Source organism: Periophthalmus magnuspinnatus, chromosome 9 (genome assembly GCF_009829125.3).
Source record: "Periophthalmus magnuspinnatus isolate fPerMag1 chromosome 9, fPerMag1.2.pri, whole genome shotgun sequence".
Taxonomy (NCBI): Eukaryota; Metazoa; Chordata; class Actinopteri; order Gobiiformes; family Gobiidae; genus Periophthalmus; species Periophthalmus magnuspinnatus.
The window spans coordinates 20,522,894-20,541,147 of record NC_047134.1 but is presented as its reverse complement, the minus strand read 5'-3'; the positions used below and the strand labels follow the sequence as shown (position 1 = coordinate 20,541,147).

General features: G+C 38.2%; 2 protein-coding genes across 2 annotated transcripts in view; one reads left to right on the top strand and one right to left on the bottom strand.

Moving 5' to 3' along the window:
* The first annotated feature begins 74 nt into the window (after positions 1–74).
* Positions 75–6,151, top strand: dph7 (diphthamide biosynthesis 7). The gene is made up of 10 exons (XM_033973243.2): positions 75–140; positions 421–593; positions 1,046–1,179; positions 1,638–1,725; positions 2,214–2,308; positions 2,621–2,778; positions 2,906–2,978; positions 3,063–3,128; positions 3,843–4,015; positions 4,632–6,151. Exons 2-10 carry the CDS (start codon positions 459–461, stop codon positions 5,027–5,029), a joined length of 1,320 nt encoding a protein of 439 aa, XP_033829134.1. The 5' UTR covers positions 75–140; positions 421–458; the 3' UTR covers positions 5,030–6,151.
* A 79-nt stretch (positions 6,152–6,230) lies between these two features.
* slc4a5a (solute carrier family 4 member 5a) overlaps positions 6,231–18,254 on the bottom strand; it is a 49,205-nt gene continuing 37,181 nt past the window's right edge. The window contains 12 exon segments of the mRNA XM_055224123.1: positions 6,231–6,409; positions 7,468–7,526; positions 7,775–7,951; positions 8,924–9,097; positions 10,836–10,904; positions 11,630–11,702; positions 12,256–12,434; positions 14,792–14,953; positions 15,173–15,286; positions 15,997–16,188; positions 16,304–16,344; positions 16,347–16,364. Coding sequence (XP_055080098.1) covers positions 6,241–6,409; positions 7,468–7,526; positions 7,775–7,951; positions 8,924–9,097; positions 10,836–10,904; positions 11,630–11,702; positions 12,256–12,434; positions 14,792–14,953; positions 15,173–15,286; positions 15,997–16,188; positions 16,304–16,344; positions 16,347–16,364 — 1,427 coding nt within the window. The 3' untranslated portion in view covers positions 6,231–6,240.

Below are 18,254 nucleotides of genomic sequence, written 5' to 3'. Positions count from 1 at the left end.
TTTATTACATAATTTCCCTGGTGTCCTTGCGTGGCGTGAAAACGGGAGTGAACTCCACATCTGCACGTTCAACAATGACGCAAGCACGCACAAAACGTGAAATTGTCGAAGCAGCAAGCTGGCAGCCTCGTGTTTGTTGGGTTTGTATAACTATTCCTTAGGTTTTAAGTTATTCAACAAGATCAACGTTACGTTTACTCATCTGTGACATATCTAAACATCTGCGATTTGTTAAAGCAGTCTTATAACGAAACTAACTGTATAACTGCATGAATGCAGCGATGTAAACATTGCTTACTAGCTAGCTATAAACAGATTATTACCAAAGCTAACAGGATTAATGACTGGGGAAAGTGCTTTTTATCACTATAATTTAACTTTCTTATCACTTCCATTATTACTTACCATCTTGTGTTGCAGCTTTGATTTTGCAGTAGCGGTATGCAGAGGAGGTGGCCATGGCTGCGTGGAAGTCTCGGACCCGCAGCCTACAGGTGTTTGACACGGAGCTGAGCGCGGACACGGTAGAGTGGTGTCCCGTCTCCTCCGATCATAACATCCTCGTGTGCGGGACATACCAGTTACAAAAAGGGGTAAGCGGATAGACTTCGCGTCTATCCTGCTCAGTTACTTGGATTGAAAATCAAATTATGCCATTTTTATAATAGGCATTATTCTGCACCACTGCAAAATGTGCAGGGAAGTAGTAGCTCATTGTAAGACATTTTGAAGTGATGTAGTTAAAAATGCAATGGTGGAAAGTAAATACTCAATACTGTTAATATAACTGTGTAGATTATTTGGTAGTTTTTGTACTTGTAAGTGTATTTTTAGACCTGTACTTGTAATGGATTTCAGTAGTAATTTCAATGTGTACTTTACAAAACGCAATTATTGTGCTAATATAAATAAACAATTCAATATAGCACTCCATGAAGCTTTTCAATTGATACAACAGATGAATTAGCCTATTATTATATGGTATTATATTCTTGAACATTCTGTTAATCGGTGTATGGAAAAAAACAACTGTATTCTTCTGCAGACTGGAGAAGTGGATTCTACTCCAAGTCGGACCGGTCGCTTGTACCTCTTTCAGTTTTGCCGAGAGGGACCGATGACCCCACCTTTGACAGAGCTCCAGCACATGGACACAGCTGCTATTTTAGATTTAAAATGGTACGGAACACACTGTACATTAGTTTTGTCATGATACTAAAATTTTAAACTGGACTTAGATATTAAGGAATAGGTTCAGATTCTGCTACCATGGTGATAAAAAACACAGTTTCCTTGGAAAATAGAATGAGATTTTCAATATTAAATAATAGTACTTTCTTTTATATTACCGTGTGGCCCTATGTGTGATTCCTCAGTTGTCCGGGTATGTTCCATAGGGGTCTATGGGCGTATACAAGTCTATGTGGTCATATACTTGTTCTGATACAGCTCAAGATTATTGTAAATCTGTTCAGGAAAAGTTCATTTCTGTTCTATGAATGTGAATTTTTTCTACTTTCGAGACTAGTTTAAGTATTGATTACTATCAGATTTTTGATACTTTTGACGATCCTGCTGTGCCTACTTCTTTACATAATGAGTAAAAGTCAGCTTAATTTCTGCTGGTGATGTTGCAGGTGTCATGTGCCCGTATCAGAGAGACCATTGCTCGGACTAGCAGCAGCCACCGGAGATCTGCAGCTGTACACTCTGAAAGACACTCAGGTGAAGAGTGTGGCATCAGATGAATCATACCAGATTTATTGACACACATATTGTAAGAAATTATTTGTCTCATTAAGTATGAAGGCACTGTTCTCCAGTATCAATATTTTTCTATAGATACTGGTACCCACAATTTTATGTATCAATAGTAAAATGTATCTGGGCAATTTACTTAAATTAATCTAAAACATCTTCACAACAGAAAAAGTATCATTGACCTATTAAAAACTGCAGAACTTCATATTGTTAATTCATAATTGCATTTCAACATTTCCATGTTTTTATTGTTGAAAAATGGCTACGTGACATTGTTTTAGAAACCATGTACTACCTGGAGTCTGAATTTATTTAAAGTAACTACAGAGCAGAACTGTGAGTAAGCTAATGAATCGTGAACACCATTATAACATGGTTTAAAGCTCGTCAAAGTTGATTTGACCCAATATGTCACCTTTAACTGGACACTCAGCTCAATTTGTTTTCAGTAGGAAGGCGGCCGAAGACTGCACACTCTGAGCAGTGCAGCGGTGGGAGCGGATCGGCTGGTGCTGTCTTTAGACTGGTCCACAGGCAGACTAGACGGGTACACTGTCAATGTATCATGTCAAATCTATTACTAAACATCTCATCTTGATGGGTTTTTAGTGCAAAATTACTTCAGATATTTTCTAACTAACCAACTAACTTAAAACTCTATTTCTAATCCTTGTTGCCTCCTTGCTATGTTTTATTTGTAATATTAATAAATATTATTGCTATTTATATGTGATTATTGCTCAGCCTTAGTGTCTTGATCAGAACATGACCTGGCAAAAAAACTGGTTCTTAAACATTCTCCTGGAAGGACAAATGAATGAAAGAGCTTCTATAAATATTCTTCTGTCTCTGTCTGCAGCAGTGACATCCGTGCGGTGTGTAGTGACTCTGCAGGCTGCATTAGTGTCGTGTCACTGGAAGAGGGCGCTGTAACCATTCAATCTCAATGGAAAGCTCATGACTTTGAGGCCTGGATCTCTGCTTTCTCTTATTGGGACACACAAGTCATTTATACTGGTATTACACCTAAACCAAGAGCTTTTGCTGATGCACATGTTTTTATTTTATTTTTTCGACAGCCCTTGCATGAATACCAACCAGATGATAAAGCTGCATTTCTAACCTGAAATGTGTGTTTTTTCAGGCGGTGATGACTGTAAACTCAAGGGATGGGATCTCAGAATGGGTCCTTCCTGTCCCACTTTCACCAGTAAACAGTAAAGACACAAATAATAGACTGAATGTGGAAATGGTGATTTCATTTTATGCTGATTTGTTTTTCATTTTACCATGTTTTAAAGGCATGCAATGGGAGTGTGCAGTATTCACAGTAGTCCACATCGAGAGCACCTTCTCGCCACAGGCAGGTGAGAATCTGAGATTTTTAATTACTAGAAATGTGACGTATAGGGAATGGGGCAAGATCTCATGCCATGAGACCTCACAAGACAAAACTTCCAGAAGATTGTGCACATGTGAATATGTGAAATCTTGATCTTGATCTTGAAATGATCTTGTGAGATTTTTAGTCCTAAACAGCAGTGCTAAATGACAAAATATTAAATAAAAGTTTTTGAGGCCAAAATTATGAAATTTAAAACATTTATTTATATTAAACTATGTAAACATCTCACCTCGTCTCGTTCTCCTCAACCTGATTTTGTGTCTTCTCACGTGGAAATTGTGTCTCATCCCACCCTTTGTAATGTGTGAATATATGTGATATTGGAATATGTATTACAAAAATCCTAGCTAGGGTTAGGAGATATTGACAAGAATTAATATCTCAAGTCAATATTCTTATGGCATATCCCATAATCAAAATACATTTTGGCAAAATGTCTTTACATGTATTAGTTGAGGTTTAAGTATTAAATAGGACTGTAAAATTGCCAACAAAAGGACAGACATTTTTATACCCCTATTTATAAGATTTTTACAGCATTTTGATAAATATGTATATATATTTTTATTATTATAAATAAATATTACAATATAGCTTTCATATTTTTGTAGATTGCATGTTTTTTAGTGTTTTTTTTTTTTTTTTTTTACATAGATTGTGTCTTGTTTTCCTGTAGCTACGACGAGCACGTCTTGTTGTGGGATGGCAGAAACATGCGGCAGCCCCTCAGTGACAGTGCGCTGGGCGGAGGGGTGTGGAGGCTTAAGTGGCATCCCACTCAAGAGCACCTCCTGCTGGCCGCCTGCATGCACAATGACTTCCACATCCTGCACTGCCAACAGGCTTTAGGTATGATGAGGAAATTATGCTGAATTTTCAGTAGATTTTTAAAAAGTTTTTTAAGTTTTTAGATAAAGATTTTATTTATTTTTTTCCCAATGACAGTTATTTGGGTAAGAAAAATGAAATCAGTTTGGAACACAATTTACATAATGTGAAAACTAATTCAATCTGCCACTGTAGATTCAGCAAGTGGGACAGAACAATAACCCATAACAGAATTTTATTGTTTTCATTGATAAAAAACATTGTTGTAATTGTATTGATACCGTAATTAACAGTAGACTATGCAAATTCTTTGATGGGAGGTTTGCCATCTACTTGTCACCCTGGAGAAGTTCTTGATTTGCCTGGAAGGTTTTACAGCAAGGCACACAGAGCTTTTATTCAATTGCTATTTTTTTCTTTATTGCTAAAAAAAAAATACATTGAAAAACATCTAATCTCTCCAAAGATCTGACTACTTGTTTTATGCCAGGCAAAACAATAACATGTGGCCTTCTAACTGGCAAAAATAGTTTTGTCAACAAATAGAAGCCATGAGAAAGAATACATAATCTAAGTGAGCAGCATGTTTTATTATTTTTACTATTATGATATGATCGATTGACTGTGTTTTCCACAGAGGGCAGCAGTGAATCCTGTCCGATTGTGGCCTCTTACATCCTCCACAACTCTTTGGCGTACGGTGCAGACTGGTCCCGCCTCTGTTTGGATGACCCCGCCCCCTGCTCCCCCCTCCCTTCTGCACACGAACCAAAGCTGCCCCTCCCAGAGTCAGGGGTCCACCTCAGAATCCAGTACGAGTCTCCCACAGCCAGCTTTGACACCTCCTTAGAAGACGATATGGGGCGGTACATACCAGACAACATTGAACCCCCAATCCCTAATCCCACTGTCACCCCTGAGCACCCCTGTCCCGACACAGACTCCATGTCCTGTTTAATTGCAAGCTGCTCTTTCTACGATCACATGCTTCACGTGTGGAGGTGGGACTGGACTCCGAATACAGACCAATGTTAAAAACACAAGTTATTAAGTAATTTATCACAATATGCAAATCCTCAAAGCCCTATATTTTCATAACACATTTTTACTTGTTTTCTATGTGTCTGTATATTAAAGTAGCAAGTTTTAGACACTTTTTATAGTTTTCTATGCACTGTGCGGTTATATTTAGGAAAATGTTCTCAAACATTGGGTTAAGAAGGCATTTAAAAAGGAGGTGGAACAAGGGATATATTTTTGTAAAACTATGAAATTGTGCAAACTTTTCACTTTAATTCACATTCACTGTCATTCATTCACATTCACTGATTTTGGAAAGCAGATTATGAGACTTGATTAAATCTTACTTTTGTATTGCTCATAGTGAATGTGCTCACAGCTCACAATACAGTCCTTGTTCTGGCTCTATCACCTGCCTAAGGTCCATAGTTGCTAAGTATTAAGCATCACCACCAGCATCTCTGTCCTTATTTTTATGCCTACCCATGATATAAAGACACTTATATAGTAGACCGATATCTACCACTGTGTGCAAATGTTTTATCAATAAAGAAAACCTCCAATCCATATTGTAGAGAGTAACAGTTTAATAAGTGTACAAATAATCAGTACATCAGTTGTTTTCTTTGAGTTGGGTTCAATAAATCCATCCTTCAGGGCAACATTTGCACATCACAATTTTGGTTGTTTCTTTTTGTTTTGGGTCATAGAAAGTAACACAAAAATAAATGTTTTTAGTACAAGCCATGTTCACATGGGAGAGAAATTAGGCCCAAAATACATTTGTGATTCCAAAGGCAATACATGATGGATGACACATCTATATTATTACATATGTATAAACCTTTTTTTCTACATAATAGATTATATAACGCAGTATATTGGCACTGTACTGCTTACATTTGTTCACATTAAGATGTATCTGATTTGGGAGTTATGGTAGTTTAAAGTAATGTAATGTAAACTGTAGTTGTTACTAGTGTGCGTTTGTGTAGTAATAGTGTTTTGGCTGTACATTAGCATAGTGCATAGTTTGTACTGATGTGTGGAGAAAAATTATTGTCCCAAACCTGTGTAAAAAGATAATTATTTGACATAAAAATACACAGAATATTGTTATACTTTCTCTATTATAAATGCTATATTGTTCAACTTCACGTTCTGGTTTGGTCATATGCCATATATGGTCACTCAGTCCTATAACAGTAATATTCCAGTCAGAGTGGTCACAGAGTGGTCTCACTGCTCATGTCACGCAGCCGGTGGTGGTCCAGGTCAGAATCGTAGTCAGACTCCATCTCGATCTTGACCTGAGGCACTGGGCAGGAGGCCAGGCCTCGCCCCATGGGCACAGCAGGGGAAGAGGGGCACGAGATCTTCAGGTGCAGCGTGATGCTAAGGAGGGAATGGGCTGTTACCAAACACACATATAGACAATGCCAAAGAGCACACAGGAAGTGTAGCCACCACTGGGATTTTAAACCAAAAGACAGCTACAAAAAAAAAAAAAAAAAAATCAATGTGAAGATTGTCTTATAATTATGACTAAATAAACTAATTTACGTACTTTCCATATACAACTACTGACAAACAGCATCTAAAGTGGAATTATTATATAGTATGTGCATGCCTATGGAAATAGGACCTACTACAGCTGTAGAGGAAGGGAAAAATAGCTTTCCAGACCATGCCTCTCTGAGGCAATGCAGACACGAAGGACACTTTGGACTAGTGTAAAAGGAACATCAGAGAGAAACATGTACACAGAAGCTGAGTGCCCTTTCACCTGGTAGCAGAGCCACATGTCACACACAAAGAGTAAAAAGAAACAACCAAAACCTTGATGTCTGTTGCATGATGAAGGTACAGCAATGGCTATAGTACAGCGTGTACTTCGCATGTTATTTATTACCACATTATTATAGCGTTCAAAGAGCAGGTCCATCCCTCCACCCACAACATGCTACATACATGAATAATACATAAGAGAGAATGACAGGAATATACAGGCACAGGCCACACAGTAACAACCCCACAGTATCTGCATTGCCTCAAAGTACACAGAGAGGAGACCATACCACACCTTCTCTATACAATTATTAATACACATCCAATTACATAATGGGATTTGGAAAAAGCATGGTTTTATATTCAAACTCTATGAAAGGCTCACACTACACTTATAAAGATAATTGTTGGTAAGGAAAATGCAAGTCAGTATGATATACATTGTATATATAGTAAGGTAAATCTATGTTATTTGTGTTTGTCTCTATTGGATTTACCATATATACATCTAACATGTAACCATGGCAGAGACCCTCCTTAGAGACCCTGACATTGCCTACACCCTGTGTTTGGGAGAGGGCTGGCAGTAGGCGCCCCACTGGCTCTGAGCCGTGTCGTGGTAGACCAGGTCTCTATAAGGAATATGCAGTTTCAGGACACAGTACCTGCGGTCCAGATCCGACTCGGAGCTTGGGGAGTGGTTTGAATACGACCGGTACTTCTCCTGAAACAGACAGTGTGTTTATCTGCATAACATTACAAAAAATCTGAGAATTTCTATGGTAAATAAGTTAACAAACACAAATATAACTTTTTGACACCTTCATTGGTCAATGCTTTACAACAAGGTTGCATACACCATACAACATAGTACGGAGTCTTAAGTAATGTGTTGATGAATCTCTTTTGATCGCTTAAATCAAAATGTAGTATTGTCCCTAACTACCAGGGGGCAGCAGAGACCCATCTCACCTCCTCCTCACTGTCATCTGCCTTAGATTTCTTCTTCTCCTTTTCTTTCTCTTTTCCCTTCTTCTTGTCATCATCTTTCTTCTTCTCCTTCTCGGGCAGCAGGTCATCGAGCCAGGCCAAGTCGTGCTGAGAGAAGACCATGTCCAGCATCTTCCTGACCACCATCAGACCCAGGATCTGAGGAGGAGCACAGCAGACTAGGGTCATCAGCAAAGAAATAAGGGTTATTTATGCAATCAGGAAAAATAGCCCACTGTGTGCTGTCATACCAGGGAACATTCATTATTGTTGGGGTTTTGTCCCACAAGGTTATGTCAGTTCAATTCCTTGTCCTGACATTTTTTTTTATAGTATTCCTTTTGCACTGGTGTTTTGATATTACATTACTGGTTTTAGGTATTGTAAAGATTGGGTCCTTCTTAGACCATGGAATGGGCTCAAGGCATATATTAAAAACATTGTGTCCTGGTTAAATATCTAATTAATATTATTAATACTGTATTCATCCAGCTTGTTAAGTTAAAGAGGGGGCATTACACTTGTGTGGGGTATTAATTGCTAACACATAACATATTTAGACCACATTATGTTACTTTTTTATTGTTTTTGAAAATGCTATATTCGTCAAAAACAATGGATTAAAAAGTTTGATTAATTATTAATTATTATTAATTATTATTACTCAAAGATGCCTGGAGTGGTTTTATATGTTATTCATGCATGTATTTGATGAGGGAATAACATTATAACATAGAACACTCCAAGCTGCATAACACCCCCTCTTTAAAGCTTGGCATTCTTGAAATGATTTAAAACAACTTTTATACTGACTCCAAACATTAGTCACTACTAACTGAACAAACAGCCACCATGCAAACTGTGAAGCTAATCCAATGGTCAAGCAGGAGGCATTCACTGATTTCACTAAACCAACCACACCACAAAATCTACAAATGAACAATGTTAGCCACCTTCTCAATAAAACACACTACAGGATACTAGAAGACTAGATGTGATTCTATCTGATACTAAGTGCTACATATGAGCTGTATTTCCCATGATACCACCACCTCTAATATTTACACTGAGGTCTGTGGCATTTCCTGATTAAATGTTTCTTGTGTCTAGAGGCATTGGGGAGGGCTTTACCATCACAGGGAAAATTATGGCCAGGAAGGTGGATTTGAGGATCCACAGGACGGCCAGACAGGTGATTTGGACAAGAGTGAAGAGGTGCACTCTTCGCAGAGGTACGTGGCGCAGGTACGTGAAGTCCGGCTGGTGCTTGGAGGGCATCAGGTACAACTTGATCCTGTCCCAGAACTGGAGGGGACAAAGATACAGGAAAGATGAAACTGGATTGCACTACTACTATAACTACTACTACTGGTTGTTGTGGAATTTTGCATCCCTTGCATAGTCTTAGCAAGGGCACTTCCAATTCATTGTTGACATTTACAGAGAAAAGATGTACATATACAACCATAGTTTATGTAGAACTAGGGATGGGATGATATACGATAACATCTCTAATCGCAATGAAAAAGGCGCGCAATTAATCGTGACATTTCTTAATAATTATGATCATCGCACACGATTAGAATCGCCTTTACGGCACCAGACTGCCTCATGTTTCCAGTTAGTGGTTTCCATGGCGAGTGGGCAGGCAGTGGATCTGGATCCCAGTGACGGCGCACATTCCACACATCCGAGTTCAAGAAAGTGGTAGTCGGATGAGTGGAATTATTATGGATTTGAAACAAAAGACCAACAAGGCGAGGAGCCACCAATCTGCAAATCCTGCCGAAAAAAAGTTGCAGCTCTGAGGGCAAACACGAGCAACTTACATGCACATTTAGGAGACAACCATCCTGCATTGTTCGACAAACTTGAGCCAAAAATATCTATCATAAGTAACATAGCATGTAAAATAAACTATTAAATGTAGTTTGTATTAGTTTGGATTTGCATGAATAATGGTGCATATTTGTGTGGACTTTGTTATTGCTAGGTTAGTGCAACAGCATTTAGCACACAGTTGATTGCACAGCTTGCTAGCTGTGCTAGTCCTCCTAGGACCTGGTGTCCACATATTTGGACATTATACTGCCTTGGTTTAATAATTATGATAATATTGTTAATTGCGATTATTTTAGTCACAATAATCGTGAGTCTAAATTTTAATATTATCCCATCCTTATGTAGGACAGGAGATATGTATTCTTTGGACATTATTGTCCATTCTTGTCCATTCTTGTCCATTCTTGTCCTGTTTGCAGTATTCTTAAATGACAAGGTTTAGGGCATTAAAAATGCCATAAATTCCGCAACAACTACTACAACTACTACTAGCAACAGCAGTTGCTGCTCCTTCTATTATGACTACACGACTACAACTATGGCTACAACTATGATTATGACTGGCTACTACTACTACTACTACTACTGCTACCACTGCTACTCCTACTATGGCTACTACTAGTAGTAGTGGCTGACTATTTCCCAGATCAACACCATGTACACATTTAGGCATTAATGTCTTGCCCTGTGACAGTGGTGGTACTAGTGTGCAATTTCTTAAGCATGGATACGTAAGGGTAACAAGTTCTAAAACAAAAGCATTCTTTCTCATGTTGTTCTTTTGTTAAAAATATTTTTTGTTGTGTTACAAATAATATTATTCTACAATATGTTTCAGATCAATTAGTTTTGGCTTTCAAAATTACAGATTAAAAACAAATCACAGATTGTAGTTGCTCTCAATTGAACTAAATCAAACTTGTAAAAATGGTGCGTAGATGTCCAGTTATAATGCACTAAATCTCCCTTATCTTAGCATAGCTTAATCAAGTTATGAAAACATACTGTACTGTTATAACAATATGCAAAAGGTTACTATTCTATTTAGTAGATATCATGTCAGATAATAAAAATAAAAAAAAAATCTGGACTTTTTGTTAATTATAATGTATATTAAGTGAATTGCACATTCACAACAAGCTTCTACTATCTTGAAAAACTGAGAAAGTCAATGAAGAGGGCTATGAGGTGAAGTTTATACCTGTATTCCACTGAGAGAGGCCACACCCATGTACAGAAACACACCGTAAAGCACCGGCATTGGGATGTACTGCAGGGAGAGAGACAGCAAAGAGAAGTTTAGTTAGTTAAGGTAGTAGTGCACAGTAAAAAATAAATAAATAAATAAATAAATAAAAATCCATATTATTGTCATATTATTGTTAAATCTATATGACTTTTTCTTCATCAAAAACATGTGGTGTTGTGTTTGTCTCCTCTCTTAGGGTGGTGATCCAAGTGCTTCTTAGTCCTCTGAAAGTCCATTCACCTTTACTGAACTCAGTCTTACCCCTCAAATTTCCTTCACTACATAGCTGAACACATTTTTACAACCAAAAGTGGGTTAAAATACTGCATTATAAGAAGCTCAAAAGTTAAAGCTCGCCGAGTTTCTGGAAATAAATTTCCCATTTATTTTCCCCACAGAGTTTAAAGGTACCCTAAATGTTTTAGTAACAGTTTGTGACATTTCAGAAACATATTTTTATATCAAATTATATTTTTCGTGGTCATTGCCACATAGCTGATAAGGCCTGGCAACCTTTCAAATTTTTGTCTACGGAGAAAATTAATGTGAAATGAACTATCTATATCCATGGGAAATGTCTCAAAGTATGGTTTTAACTTTCTATTTTTGATTTCTATCACTGTAGTTCCATATAATAAAAATAATACTGGATGCTGGAGTAGCCACTATTGGAATAAGATTTACACTTTTATTATGAAGGTAATTAATTTGGTAGAAGTGATCTGCCTGAGAATGAGCTGTTATACCTTTAGGATCGGAGCCAGGAAAATGGAGACTCCAGTGAGGATAAAGACCAGAAGACCCGTCACTCTCTGCTCTCTGTTTTAAACACAAAAATACAAAACAGTCAAATTTATATTACGTTTATATTCTGGTTAAGCTTTTCACTAAATACTTTCTGATATCTGATCTAATCCTTGACAAAATCACTGTAAGTATTCTCTCAAAAGGTGTTGCTCATTTTGCTCTATATTTACCTTCCAGATTGGCTGGCTCTATCGCATCAATTATACTTGTCATAGATTTTGTATGTGTACTGGTATCTTTTCATAAATTCTTTCGTGACGGTGCCAATTTCATTTCTTATTTTGTGGAAGGAAACTTGTAATACAGCTTTATAAGACATTTGACATATTCAACATTTTTGATTATTAAGATTAGTGTATTTCAAATTGGATTGGTGCAGGTAGTGATTTAACAAAGAAAGATTGTAAAAAAAAGAAAAAAAAGAAAAAAGGGATATATCATGTATAATATTATATTATCACATTTATCGCCCTATTATTAACATGTCGTTAGCCGTGCATTGTGTATCGCATCAAATCAGAATCAACCAAATTCGGTCGAAATACATTTTTGGCAGTGCAAGTACCTGACCCCGAGGAACTGGGGCTGCTCCCCGGGTGCGCTGGACTCACTCTCCATCTTCAGTGAGTCGATGTGAGCGATGGAGATTACTGTAGCAGCCACATACCAGGGCAGACCCATGAAGGAGCAGGCTGCCATCAGGACTCCCACCCACAGAAGGTCCAGGTGATACCCACAGCCTTTCTGATCAGACATGAGAGAGAGGGGGATTACAAATTACACACAGAATTCAGAATGAATATACATAGCATAAAATATATCTATTAGGGATGGGATGAGATACAATTTCCCTTTCAAATTTCAAAGTCAGAAGTTTGCATACAGTAAGATTAACCTATCTTACAGTACAGATACAGTTGTACACAAGCCATCATACGGCTCAAGAAGGAGACGGATTCTGTGTCCCAGAAAAATGTGCATTTCAACCCAAGAACAAAAGTAAAAACCTTGTGAAGATTCTGGCTGAAGCTGGTAAGAATGTGTCATTATCAACAGTGAAATGAGTACTTTACCGACATGGGCTAAAAGGCCACTCTGAAGTCATTACTCCAAAAGGAAGTTGGAGTAATGACTTCAGAGTGCAAACTGTAATTTTGCATTTGCAAAATTACAGTTTGCAAATGCACACAGGGATAAAGACCTTCTTTTTGGGAGACATGTTCTGTGGTCTGATGAAAATAAAATTAGGCCATAATGAGCATCATTACATTTGGAGAAAAAAGGGGGAAGCTTGAGCCGGAGAACACCATCCCAACTGTGAAATACGAGGGTGGCAGCATGTTGTGGGGTTGCTTTGCTGCAAGAGGGACCGGTGCACTTCACAAAATATTAGCATTATGAAGGAAGCCCTCAGGATCTTGGCTCGATCATTCTTCAATATCTTTGGAGGTGTTTCCCACCTTGACCTTGGGGTTTCCAGTCCATACTCTGCACAGATGTTTCTGTACACTATGCCCACCACTTGGTTATGCCGCTCCATGTATGCTTTCCCTGCAGCATCTTACACCCTGCAGTTATGTGCTGGATTGTCGTAACGGGTGAGTGTAGCGGACCAAAGGATGCAGACTTAATATTTACAGGATTTATTGTAGAAAAGGGACAAGGTACAAACAGTGGGTGATCCGGAGGTGAGCAGGTGAGCAGGAACACAGGAAACACAGGGACCGAGGACATGAAGGGACGACAGGAAGACAGGCAGACCAGACGGGCGTAGGGCAGAGCGGGCAGGAGACATCCAGGGCCGGAGCACGACAGGAACACAGGAACGCAGGCACGGCAGGAACAAGTGAGGATGACAAACACAGCACAGACAGGGTGAGGACATGCAGACGATCTCGCACCGAGTGTCTTCGCCCATCTCCTCTTATCCCTGGCAGGTGTGGCGATTAGCCAGATAGACAGCAGGTGCGCGCGGGAGGAGCCGAGAGCTCCGCCCAGCTCCAGGCACAGGCAGGTAAGGGAGGGGGAAGAGCACACAGGGAGAACAGGAAAGGCAGGATCCTGACATGGATTGTCTCAGGGGCCTCTTTGCACAGCCTACACCTTGGGTCTTGTCCGATGTGGTAGATCTGGGCCTCTATCGCTCTAGTGCTCAAGACCTGCTCCTGTGCAGCCAGGATAATGCCTCTGTGCTGTCCTTCAGACCAGCTCTCTCAAGCCATTAGTAGGATTTCTTGATATCAGCCACTTCAGTTATGTTCCGGTGGTACATCCCGTGCAGGAGCTTGTCCTTCCATAATGGTTCCTCTAGCACTTCTTCCTTTGTGCTCCACTGTCTGAGACATTCGCTGAGCACATCATCTGTTGGAGGCTTGTCCTTGATGTACTTATGGATCTTGGATGTTTCTTCCTGGACTGTGGCGCTCACACTCACTAGTCCTTGGCCTCCTTCCTTACGGCTAGCGTACAGTCCCAAGGTGCTGGATTTGGGAGGGAACCTGCCATGCATGGTCAGTAGCTTTCGGGTCTTAACATTTGTGGTATGTATCTCCTCCTTTGGCCAGCTCATGACTCCTGCTGGGTATCTGATTACTGGCAGGGTGTAGCTGTTTATTGCATGGGTCTTGTTCTTGCCAATGAGCTGACTCCTTAGGACTTGCCTTACTCATCTGAGGTATTTGGCAGTGGCTGCTTTCCTTGTTTCCTCTTCAAGGTACTTGTAAGTGTCGTCAATGTCTGCTATTGTTCCTTCTGAGAGTGAGACCCCTTCTGTGTGGACTGTCTCCCCTCTCTTTGTCACCATCTGGATACACTTTCTGCAATCTCTGGCGATCCATGTGCCCATTTATCTTAGCCACGGTGATACCCGACATGAGTGTGTGTGTGTGTACACAAAACTACAAAATCAACCTGAGAGCTAATTAATTTGTACACCATGTAACAAATAAACTAAAAAAAACATACTGCAAAGGACACCTAAAATGTATTGTCATGCCTACAACACATTTGGCTAATGATATGATATAAAAAAAAAAATTAAAAAAAACATTTCTTTTATTTCAATCAGATATGAAACTTTCCATGACATTTTCCTGTCTTACTTTGAGCTTGTTCTCTTTGCGGTTGACAATGACAGCGCTGATCTGTTGGTCCATGAAGATGAGGATGGTCACGAGGAGCGCCGGCACTGCACTGGCCACATAAACCCACCAGGGGTTTTTACCGAACGGCATCACAATCCAGCCACGGCCAGGGCGGGTCGGCTGGTCAAGCACAAGAAGAACAGGTAAAATTTCAGCAATGGCGGACTGGCAAACAAGTTAAGAAGAGGAGGAAAAGGAATGATTGAGTAGGCTGATGGTTCTACTGCTGTGGTGGGGTGGTGTAGATATTAACTGTATATGTATATGTGTATATATATATATATATATATATATATATATATATAAATGGACATAGCTGGACAGAAGTTTAGTGTTCACCTTAAACTCTGTGGGGACGATGAGTTTGGGAGTTTTGAGCCCCATCAACATGTCGAGTCCCACAAACGTCATAATAGACATGAAGATGGAGAAGTCACTGATCAGTTTCCTCAGCTATGGAGAGTTAGAAATAACACAAATTAACATACATTACTTTGGGAGTCAGGTTTTACTTTGTGTCAGTGTACTACAAGTGCTATAGATAACACTGTTTGAGAACCATTGTTTCAGTTCAGTATATTCAACTTCTCAAAGTACAATGAAGCTTGATACTCAGTTTTCAAAAAATGCTAAGAAAATAAAAAAAATAGTAAACAAAAAATTGCAATGACAAAAACTTAATTTCTAAAAGTACTGTGGTGGTAATCATTTGTTGCATTTCATAGTCTGACATTTTTATTTTACTTGTTACTTACTTACTTACTATAACCAAAACCAGAACTGCATCCATTTATCCAGTTATATTTTTGGGCTGACTTAGCTTAGCAAATGTTTGCAATAAAAGATTTGCAAACTAGACATGATGCAATTGGAAATTGGAAACTAGACAACATAGAAGCATTTTTAGATGACACCTTCAACTAAACACTCATTTGTTCAGGAACAGCCCAATGTAGAGAATGTTTCAGAGCTGGACAAAAAAAGTGCTCAGATGATACTTTTTTAGATGTTTTTTTTTTTTTTTTTTTTTTTTTTTTTTTCGGTAGAGGTTGGAATATGGTGTTTTAGGTATAAATATTTAAACAGGGAATTTCAAATAATAAAAAAATAATTAAAAAAATAATAATAATAAATAAATAAAAATAAAGTAAAATCTTCCCCACCTTGGTAGGGAAGTAGCGGCTGAACTTGAACTTTTTCAGGGTGACAGTCATGGAGTAGGTCCCGAAGAAGAGGATGAAGGACATGAGAGCCAAATCTGGGACATATTTACACGATTTCCCAACCAGAGACCCTCCGTACGTTAGGCAGTCCTTTTTACTGAGCTGGCTCCAGTCCACGCCTGTCAAATTCAACTGCCAAAATAAAGATATCAAGACAAAACAACAACAAAAACAAAACAACAATTTTGGGTTTTGTCTAGGAAATAAATTAATGAAAAAAAATTGAATTGAAAACAAAAAAACCTACCCCAGACAGAGAGGAGGTGTTATCTGGCACTGGGACTAAACATGCGAGATCATTGCAGCCACTGGGTAAAAACAGAAGAAAATAATAATGAAAAGGGATACAAGATAAATCGCAACATGTCATGTGAATGGTCACAATTAGTGTACAAAATTATATAAGCATAGAAGCATCAAAGAACAATAAATATACTGTGAATCATGTAAAAAAAAAAATCAATTATTATAAATGGAGGGATTCTTAGGCAGGTAGTTTGGCTACAGTTAGGCCGTTCATATTTTAGTTTTCTCAAATGTGAATACTTCTGGAAGAGTTTAGAACTTGCTCTTTGACTGGAAATCAGATTTTAAAATGAAATTTCCATTTTGTTAGCCTTACAGCATTATTGTCTAGATCATTTTTCAAGGTCTTCAAGAAAAACAAAACATTTAGTGGTTTGCTGTTTGAGCTATATTTCGAGACACTCAAGTAGTTCTACTATGAGGCTAGCAATATCTGCCTTGATTCCTATGAGAAAAAAAGCCCATGTTGTAAAAAATGTTCAGTGAAAGCATTTCCTGTATATTGTCTATGTTGAGGTATTGGTCATTCAAAAGACATTTACGCTAACTTTAAGCCAAAAGAAGGAACAAAGGTAGCTTGGTTTCTTATACGTTCTTACACTTACTTGTAAAAGACAGCCACATTGTTAGAGCATGGCAAAGACAGACAAGACACAAATGAGTTACTGAAATCATTGTCGACTAAAAAAAACATTGCACAGTCAAAGGGACATATTATGCTTTTATGCTTTCTTTTGAATGCTTGAATTAGAGGTCTCATGCCCTCTGCTGAAAATAGTAGGGACTGACAATTTGAAACAGACAATTTAGCAGCATCGCTATTATCAACATAACTTTGTTAAAACCCCCAAACATTTAGCATAATATGTCTCATTTAACCTCTAATATAATTTACTATTGTCTCATATATAGCATATACTGTACAGTTGCATAATTCTCACATTATTGCGAATAATTTAGAGCCAAATGATTTTGCAGGCAGGAGGGATTTTATGTGTGATGGATTATTCTCCCCAAGGTCTACAGACCAGCATCAGTATGTTATTTTGAACAGCGTCATTTATATGAGTGGATGAACTCATATTATGATTCTTTATATCTTTTTATCTGTGTTTAATATAGAGCCAGTCATTTTTTCACCCGCATCTATGCTCACAGAAATCAGTGTGAAGTATGAAACTATATACATTAGCATGCAGAAGAGATAAGGCCTGTCAAAATGACATGTGTTAGAATTCTCTCTGTGTAACTGCTCAACTCATAATGTGCAAAAAAATAAATAAAAATGGGGAAAGCAAAGAGCTTAGAAGGCAAACATTGAATAAGAAATAATTTGAAATGCTAATGGTAAAATGATTATGAATATTTAAAGGTCATTTTTTTGCATATAGCATATATTAAAAATACTTAGATCCGTGATTAATATGACACGATACAATACGTACATACTATAAAAATATTCAACACAGCGAGTTATTTTGTAAATTGTAATTTAGTTTAGTTATGCAATAGGAGTACCACTAAAAACATTTAGAAATAATAATAATAATTATTATTATAATTATTATTATTAACTTTCTTTTTTTTTATCTCAGAGCATCTCTGTGTAATCCCTCAGTTGTCCAGGTCTGATCCATAGTAAAAAAAAAAAAGTTAAATCTGTCAACTGGACAAAAAGTTGTAGAAGTGAAGACATTTCGCTGCTCATCCATTCTTCAATTTTTGTCAGATTGCTGGTGGACACTGCCTATGTATCTGAAAGAAAAACAATATTCCTTGAACAGGAAAGGGGGCCTCAGATATCACTTGCCCCCATATATAACCCCATCCTCAGACCCAAAGGAAACAAATAAGGAAAAGAATAGAGCTAGCCAGTAGACTCATCAAGGCTG

Bases quoted from the DNA above. Each gene is read 5' to 3' on its own strand.
- dph7 (XM_033973243.2), top strand. From the start codon at position 459: ATGGCTGCGTGGAAGTCTCGGACCCGCAGCCTACAGGTGTTTGACACG. The intron at 2,309-2,620 runs GTACACTGTCAA...CTCTGTCTGCAG, and splicing joins TCCACAGGCAGACTAGACGG to CAGTGACATCCGTGCGGTGT. The intron at 3,129-3,842 runs GTGAGAATCTGA...GTTTTCCTGTAG, and splicing joins CACCTTCTCGCCACAGGCAG to CTACGACGAGCACGTCTTGT.